At 42.1% G+C, this 9431-nt stretch overlaps 1 protein-coding gene across 2 annotated transcripts in view; it reads right to left on the bottom strand.

The window, feature by feature from the left end:
- tmem117 (transmembrane protein 117) overlaps positions 1-8873 on the bottom strand; it is a 55570-nt gene extending 46697 nt beyond the window's left edge. The window contains exons 1-2 of one of the 2 annotated variants that reach the window (XM_017434753.3): positions 8516-8873; positions 4794-5080 (exon numbers count right to left, since the gene is read on the bottom strand). In XM_017434753.3, the coding sequence (XP_017290242.1) occupies positions 4794-5073 (280 nt within the window). In that variant the 5' untranslated portion in view covers positions 5074-5080; positions 8516-8873. Of the gene's footprint in view, positions 1-4793; positions 5081-7233; positions 7745-8515 lie in introns of those variants that run through there. The other variant, XM_017434754.3, reaches the window with a different exon arrangement.
- Between the last annotated feature and the right edge of the window lie 558 nt (positions 8874-9431).

The raw sequence follows: 9431 nt of genomic DNA on the forward strand, positions 1-9431 counted from the left end.
AAAATTTGCCAATTTTCTGACAATTCTGAGTTGCCAACTAATCTCCAGCAGTCACAGCCCAGTGAGCACCCGGAAGCATCTCCTTATAGAGCAGTTTGCCAATAACCATTAGCCAAAGTGACCAAATAATGCTTAAATGTATCCTGTAGGTTGGAATATCTTAAACATAATCTAACCTTAAGTTGTTACACTCTTTTTCTTTTTAAGGATTCATGGCTGTTAAGAGAAAGATAACTCATCCTACACTGGCATTACTCTTTAAACAGACTGACACAGTCTGACCTAAATTCGTGACATTTTCCTTGTTTTCTTTAAATCTGCTTCTTAGTCTTTGAGCACGAGATATCCTTTTTAGAAGACTTTATCTTAAAACTTTAGATACTGGACTCATCAAATTCATGGCTACATCCATCTAAAAAAAAAATGTACAAAATGAAACTAGCTCCTCAGAAACCCAGTGAGACCTAAAATGTAATCTAAATGCATCATGACAGCCAGTCTTCTCCTGCTTCACCAGAAGTCACTGGCTACAGCGCCGACTGAATTAGAGAGCACAGATTGCCTCGAGTCACTGAATGAAATCTTAAATGTCACCTCCTTAAGTCACATAATCTGTCACAAGTTATACATCATCAACCGTTTCATATTTTGCTTCGCTAACAAAGGCGAGGAGAAAGTAACATGGTGAGCGTCTGCCTACTTTGTGTAAAAACGTAACAAGGACTTGTCACGCTGCAACTCAATTATTATTTGAGCGGGTCTGACAGACGTTTAGATACGTACTGTGGCAAATAAAGCAAGTAATCCAAGAGACAAGAAGGAGGAGCAAAAGCTCATCAAGGCAGTGAATATCTTCTCAAAGGCAAACAAAGATCTTGCACAATCTGGAAGCGTTGTGATTATGTGTTGGGGTTCAGTCTCAGCTACTACCACACCAAAATTTAGGTCAATGACTGTAAAACTGACTGCGTTACAGCCATGTTTGAGTTTTTTAAGATTGCTTAGCTGTAGTGGCCATCTTGAATTGCGTTGACACCGACAAGTAATCAGTTGTAGATGTAAGAATTACTTTCTGAGAGTTTTGTTCAAATCTGTCCAGTAGTTCAGGTTTTTGCTTACACAGCAAACACACACACACACGTTATGTCTCTCTATTTTTGGCAGGGACCTTCCATTGACTTCCATTCATTTCTACACCCTAACTACAGCCTAACCCTGACCCTTACCCTAACCATTACCAGTACATACCTAACCCTAAACCAAACCTAAACTCAATTTACACCTTAGTCCTAAACCTAACCTCTAACCCAAAAACATCATTTCTCCTCGTGGGGACCAGGCTTTGGTCCCCACAAGGAGCAGTTGGTCCTCACAAGGTAGTATATGTTAGGAAAATTGTCCCCACAATGTATCAAATACATAGCCACACACACACCTACATGCTGACATGCGCAAAAACAGAATTCGCCCTTTTGCCTTCTGTGGCAGGTGATAATAAACTTCAAAATTTGTAATAAAGAAAACACAACAGTGTTAAAGTGACTATAGATACACTTTAAAATGTATTACATTTAAACATGACACTCAAAACCTTGAGTTAGATGGCATTTTGTGCTTAAATCCTTCATTGGTCAATGGCCTGACAAACTAAACAAACACACAAATAAAACATTTGTCAATTGTCAAGTGCAGAATACAGAGTTAAAATTATTTCAGGAGCACTTATACAACAGATGCTGCTTGTCAAATGCAACTGATGACCTGATCGTCAGCAGCGTGATCACCTCTATAACAGCAGGAGCTTTCTGGTCTGGAGCGTACAGATGTGTGTTAATACAATGCCAAGGAGGAAAGACATCAGCAATGACCTCAGAGAAGTTTCCTATAAATTTGAGAAATATTAAAAGGCAGTTTCTTAGAGAGATTATCCACGACTAGAAAACCTTTCAGACAGCTGCCAATCTTCCCAAGAGCAAACATCCCAGCAAGTTTACCCCAAGGTCAGACCGTGCAATGCTCAGAGAAACTGCAAACACTCCAAGAGCTCCCTCTCGGACTCTACAGACCTCAGTTAGTTTGTTAAATGATAAAGTTAACGACAGTACTGTTTAAAAAAGACTGGAAGGTTGCCAGGAGAAAGTCTTTTTTTTTTTTTTTCTTGAAACAGAATATGGCAGGGTGACTTAGGTTTGCAAAGTTGCATCTGAATGATTCATACACTTCTGGAACAGTCCTTTGGACAAATGAAATCAAAATAAAAGTGTTTGGCCATAATGCACAGCACCATGTTTGGCAAATAAAAAAGAACATATCAGCACAAAAACCTCATGCAAACTGTCAAGCACGGTGGTGGAGGGCTGATGACTTGGGCAGCAACAAGACCTGGGCACCTTGCAGATATTGAGTCAACTATGAACTCCTCTGAGGTCTTTTCTGACACACCTGGGTTTCAGAACACAAATCCGCTCCACATCTCTGCTTCTCCAACTCCTCACCAGCCTGTCTGAGCGTTAGCCACTTCACTTACCCTCTCCCAACTCTTACAGCGTAAACACGTAAACATATTATTCACACATGGATTCACAAATCATCTCCGCTTTCACACATACACCAAGACACGCCCACACACACACACACACACATAAAAGAACAAACCATCTGTCTGGAGGCTCGTGGAGGTGCATTAGCTGTACCCGGCTGCACGTCCACCCTCAAGCAAACAGAAACAAGCAGACCCTGTTAAAGAGACACAGAGCTTACTATTATGAGTCATGCAAATGAGAAAATGTCACTGAACTGATGCACATGGTTCGGTTTGGAATAAGTGGGGTAGAATAAACAGCTGGCGTGTTAGATCCACACAGCCTGTCACCGTACACATAAAAACTTTGTTCCAAACGGTCATGATCCACTTTCTGTCTTTTTACCGAAGGTCCCTGAAAGAATCACGTCATCACACACTCTTGACTTTTCTATTTATGCTCTGAGTTAATCATCCCCCTCCTTACCGCTAACACTCTCCACCCTCCAATTACAGTCATTATTTGTTCTTCCAGAGGAGCTAAATCAGGGCGCAGCGGGGCCTAAGTGTAAAAAAAAAAGAGAGAAAACTACGCAAACGGGTTCGGGAGCAGAACTGCGAGCTGTGATTAAGTTGAAACCGAGCAGAAGTGCCGGGGGGAAGATTGGAGTCGCGGCGTGTTTCAAAGGAGCGAGGACGGAGTCGAGCTCGCAACACGGAGACGCGAACGCTGTGAGGCTGAATGAGAGAAAGGACAAGCGTGTGACAACGGAGAAGAAATGTGGCGTGGAGGTTGTGAGGTGAGGGCAGTGGGCAACAGGAATACCAAAAACAAAACAGGGAAAAAAAGGAGCAAGGTGACGAGGTTGGTGCTGCAGGGATTTTAAACCTGTCTTGCGGCTGCAAGGATGTGTTTGAGAAAGTGAAATGGAGCAAAAGTATTAGCAACAGTTTTATTTCCCCCCAGTTCCTGAATGCACCACAGCTAAGCGCCAATTTGCGATGGTGCGGACATTTCAATGATTTTAAAGTTTGTTGGTTTTGAACGGTTTAATAATCTAACAGTGAATCTGTCCTGCTTCCCTCACAGATATTATGTTGGACACCACTGCAAATAGTTTTCAACTGAGGTCTTGCAGACATAAATCTTATATAACGTTTTTTAAAACAGACAACCTTTCACTAATTTGGCATTTTATGATTTAATGAATTTGATTGTTTGAAATTGTGTTATAACTGGTTTGATATGGACTGCATGCAACTGGAATGAATCAGATTGACATGTGTTTGAATTTCAAAATGAAAAAGTTTGTTTTTTTTCCTGCACAGAGTTTAAAGATGAGTTCTGTTGTGAAATGGTGCAACAAAAATCAACTCAACTGATTAAACTGTTCAGGAGCTAGAGTCTAGTTAGTAGAGAAGACGTGCCTCAAGTCTTTTTCAGCTTTTATTTGTACAAACACCTCTATCTAATAACCCAAAGGACCTTGTAAACAGTCTTCAGTACATAGTATTTATTTAATAATGTCAGCAACATTTATACTGGTCTTTTCATTAATGCATGTTTAGGGAATGCATGTTTAGGGATGTGGCATTTTTGTGACTGACAAGTTACCACTATTTGGATGTTTATAGTGTTTTCTGGTTCTCCATAAGATTTAGATCAAGCCAACCACTGAGAAAAAAAATTAAAACGCGCAACTTGACACTGACAAATGGAAGTCACACAAAAAAGCTGGTGGATGAACCATTCTCTGTCCCCGGAGCAACGAATACTGCTGTTTTATCAAAGTCAGCGTTGTCACTGACATACTGTATAAGATGTAGTTTTGTTTTGTTTGAAGAAAGAGCACTGGCTGGGGCAAAAATTCGAAGTAGAAAGCAGAAGCGTGTGAGCAATTTGCCAAAATAAAGGAGAGAAAAATTGGCATAACAAGGTGAGATGGATGAATTAATTAATTGTTTCAGTTGGACACCTCTGTGGTAAAAATACAGACTCATTGTGAGTTCTTGTGTTGGATGGAGCTCTAGATATAAAAAGTATTTATAGAGCAAAATTAAGAAAATTCCATATGAGAAAAGATCGATCACACGAGTAAAGGTGTAAAGGCTGAAAAGCGTGGGAAAACAATACATCTTTATTACATCACATTTCATAAAAAGACAATACAAGCTACTTCTCACATATTAACGACCACAACAGGAGAGGAAGCGGAGATTCGTACCACAGAGCGAGGCCATTACTCTGCACATTCCAGTGCGCATGACTTACCAAAGAGCTGGCGGTGGAATATGAACTTCCCAGCTAGCAGGCCGGTGATTATGGCGAGCGTCCAGCACGTCACTTTCAGGATGTTCCACCCGAGGCCCGGGTACTTGTTGAACAGGAAGGAGAAGCAGTTGCCCACCACGATGATGTGGGCCTCCGTCTGGCTGTGGGAGATGGGGTCCTCGGCAAAGATGAGGAAGTTGAAGAACGTGACGAGGTAGGCCACGATGAGACGCGACCACGGGTGCTGGAAGTAGTAGCGAAAACGGGCATCTATTTCCATCCTGCACCTGGAAGCCAGACGGAGAGAGAGAGAGCGAGAGAGAGAGAGGGGAAGTGCACCTTTAGGTCAGATTAAATTACACTCAAATCAGCAGGCCGGATTAAAGTGAAAACACCCCTCAGGTTCAGTTTAGACATCTGAATTTCACTGAAGTATTGGGATTATCCTCAGCTCAAACAAATCAGCTGAGCAACACTGCAGAGCCATGCATTTTAGAGGGAAGGCAAAAGCAGCTTTATTCACATCTACTATTGTGACTCCCGCACAGAAACGCAGCCAACAGAATATTACCCGAATTCTGAAAAAGTTTTGTAAATTGTGTCCTTTTGACATAAAAAAATTCCAGTTTTACCGATATTTATTTTTTCATTGTCATCAGAATGCTTTAGCTCACAGCAACCCCCCAAAAAAGTATTAAAAAAATAAACACAACAACTGGACTTTTATTCTGTAGTGGAAGACAGTTCCCTTCCCAACTGTGTCGCTTTCTTAATTCAAAATATTGAAGAGTGTGGAGGTCCAAGCTTTAAACAAAAACTTTTCTATAATGTTCTCTAGAAGTTACCAGTTGTCTTTATCAAACTTTTTTTTTTTTCCCCTGGTTTTGGTGAAAAATATACAACCCCTGAAAAGGCTGGGACTGTCACAGCTGCTGACAAGCTGTGACCACTTTTACCTGAGTATTATCGCCTTGATCACCAGCTGCTGCTATATAAGGTCAGGTTTTCCTCCCACACGTTGTCAGATTGTTGTGAAACCCTACGAGGAAACACCTTCAGGACTCCAGTGAGCTCTAGAGTGATTTTTCCAGTGGCTAACCTGTCTGTTCTCCCCTTACCCCAAGACCGTCTCTCATATTCGGTACCCCATCCTGACTGATTCCCCCTTGGATTTGGATTCCCTGGCTGGCCTGTCCGGAACAGACCCTGACCTGTTTGACCGGAATTTCGCTGTGTCCAATAAACTTCAGCTCATTCTGATCTATTTGCTCAGTCACCGCCGCCATCTGTGCCTGAATTGTGTCAGAGGCGTGGTGTAAAATGTAAATGAAAACTGAATGCAATGATTAACAAATATCATAAACCCATAATTTATTCATAATAGAACACTGTAAATATATCAAATGTTGAAACTGAGAGGTTGTACCAGTTTGTTGTTTTTTTTAAAAAAAACAGGTAATTTTGAATTTTATAGCAGCAGCAGAAAAAAAAATTGGAACGGGGGCAACAAAAGGCTGTAAGTGGCCAAAAAAGAACCAGTTGGAGGAGCATTTTGCAGCAAATTAGATTAATTGGCAGCAGGTCGGTAAGAGGACTGGGTGTTAAAAGAGCTTTTTAGAGAAGCTGAATCTCTCAGAAGTAAAAAAAAAAAAAAATTCACTGCATCTTAAAAATAGTGGAACAATTTGAGAATAATGTTCCTCGATGGAAACTTGGGAAGACTTTGAACATCCCGTCATCTACAGTAACATTCATAACATCATCAAAAGATTTCAAGAACCTGGAGACGTCTCTGAGCTCAGCTAACAAGACTGAGAGTCAACACTCTGATTTTCAGGCCCTCGGGCAGCTCTGCTTTTCACTGCTGATTCTGTTCTGAACATCACTGCGCAGACTCGGGAACACTTCAAATCCTTGTCTGTAAACACAGTTGGCTGTGCCATCCACAAATACAGGTTAAAGCTTTATCATCCAGAGAAGGCAGATGTGAACACCATCCAGAGACGCTGCTTTCAAAGCTCATTTAAAATGGACTGAGGCAAAGTGGAAAACTGTTCTGTGGTCAGATCAAAATGTGACTTCTTCTTTTTTTGTGAAAACCACAGACACTTCGTACTTCATGCTAAAGAGAGGGACCATCTGCCTGTTATCAGTGCGCAGTTCAAAACCCTGCCTCTCTGATGGTATGGGGCTGCATTAGTGCCTCTGATGGGCAGCTTACACATCTGGAAAGGCACAATCAATCAATTTGCGAATGCGAATAAAATACAAGTCTGACATTTCCAAACCATTGCATCCGGTTTGATTTACATTTCACACGTCCTAACTTGATTTGAAACTGGGGTTGTAAAAGAAACTTCCGCTAACGGTTCGAAATGAACAAGAATTTGCTCTTTAAAGAAAGAAATATAAATGTGAGCCACTGAAAGACGCATCATACCTGGATACAGTGCAGTTTGAAGAGCTAGAAGCTATAAATCCTCGACTTTTAAAAGCCTCAACCTCGCAGCCTGTCAGATCTGTGCTCCCTTAAAATACTGTTGCTGCTTCGCCCTCAGGTTTTATTAGAGAACACCAGCCAAGCATCGCTCGAGTAGTCCTCCCATATACACATATAGAGAGAGATGTTGCCGAATTTAACTATTATTCATCCTCCACTCTGAACTTCCCCGCTGCAGCCGCATTTCGCTAGCCTGAACTTCCCAAACAAGCTCCCTTGCTTTGACATCTTTTCCCAAAATACCCCCACGCAGCGGAAAAGTAGAATGAGGAAACGGCTCCGCAAATAGAGCTGTCACAGTGGAACACCCATGTGGGATATTAAATTTCACCAGCACCGTGCTCGGCTTGGCATTAAACGCCGCCTAGAGTGATACAAACCTGACGACTCCACTGACAAAAAAAAGAAAGAAAGGAAATGATCTGTACTTATATAGCAGCTTTCTAGCCAATCAGGCCACTCAAAGCGCTTTACAACACAATCTGTGCCCTCAATTACCCATCCACACAGCACTCTACTACATCTCTACGAAGCTAACCTGAATAAATCCTCCTGCAGAGTCTAATCAGTGCTTTAGATCACATTCATACACCGATGGGCCACATATCGGAGGCAGTGAGGGGGTTCAGTGTCTTGCCCAGGGACACTTCCACATAAGGCGTACTGGTGGAATCGAACCCCCAACTCTCTCGTCAGAGGACGACTGCTCCAACCACTGATCCACAGCCGCTACAACTTTGTTTTTTTCCCACTTTTTTTCCTAGATTTAAGCAGCTGTCTTTTAACAGAAGGAGGTGCCTTTCAAAGATCTGCTTGGGGGTTTTAGTGCTGAACGTCCAGGAAGTGGGACCCAGGTGCTCCACCTGTAATATTAGGAAGAGTAAGTATGGCACAAAGAGCCAGTCTGACTCATGATATACCTTTATTTGAAATGCAATCAATGATTCAGCTGCAAGAGACTTGGGAACATGAGTTATGCCATTTATCATCTTTATCGTGATGATGCATTTAAGTGCAACAGGAAAGGATCATTTTTTTCCCTGTAAATTCTGGCAAATGCTGAGAAGACTTTCACGCTGAGAGATTAAATATCACTTCAGCCACCCCGCATATCATCACTACAGGCTTGACTAGAATTATCTGATTATACAACCTTAAATGTCAGCGCACTTAGCTGGATGTGGGGCCACTGGAATGTGTGTGGGTCCCACCGTGAACGCACCTGCTCCACGCCGGTTTCCTCTCAGTCGACAGCCAGGACGAGGCGCCCAGCTCCGGCGTAGCTCTGCCGCCACATCAAGCCGACAGCGATGCTCTGGTCATCCGACACGGAAGGGATTATCCCCCGCGACCTGTTGTTCGTGAGCCACGGAGGCTCCCCTAAATCCCCCGGCGGCGCGCCCCCCCCGCACCGGCGTACATCATCCTCCGCCGGCCCGAGGAGGGGGGTTTTCTCAGTCGGACCGTGACTCCGCAGGGTATCCCCGCCGAGCGAAGCCGTCACTGTGCGGCCGAAGGGAGGCCGGTGGAGTCGCTGTGAAGTGGACGGAGGCGGTCGGGTCCACACAGCGCGCTTAGCATCATTTCAAGGCAATAATATTAACCGACACGTTTACGCACCAGCGTCAAGTCTGAGCTAGTGCTGCTGTGCTGCTTCCGCTCGGACCTTTCAAAATAAAAGACTCGTTTTATTATTTCAGTACATAGATGACAAATTTTGTTTAGGTCGTTACAAAACAACTCAACCAAATAAATGACTTTTTAAAACATATTTACACAAGCAAGCGTTTTATTCTTTGTGAAACAATACATTTGTATTGTTAAAAATAGTTTATTTAACCAAGTGATGTATTTTTTTTCCCCTCAAAGACTGAACAAATTATAAATTTGATACACTTTGTATTGGGTAAATATAAACAAAATAACCAGAAACAGCAGAAATTATATTTATCATATTTTTCTCTAATTATGCCATTTCATACTTGTGATTAATTCATTTTGCTCCTATGTTTGATTCTTATTTCATTCTTGTTTATTGTTGTTTTTTATTTATTTATTTTTGTTGTTGTTGTTTGTCTTGATCTTGCAGTTGCTTTGTTCAACGCTTTGCTTTTCACCTGCATTTTTAAAGAGATCTA

Source organism: Kryptolebias marmoratus, linkage group LG11 (assembly GCF_001649575.2).
Source record: "Kryptolebias marmoratus isolate JLee-2015 linkage group LG11, ASM164957v2, whole genome shotgun sequence".
Classification (NCBI taxonomy): Eukaryota; Metazoa; Chordata; class Actinopteri; order Cyprinodontiformes; family Rivulidae; genus Kryptolebias; species Kryptolebias marmoratus.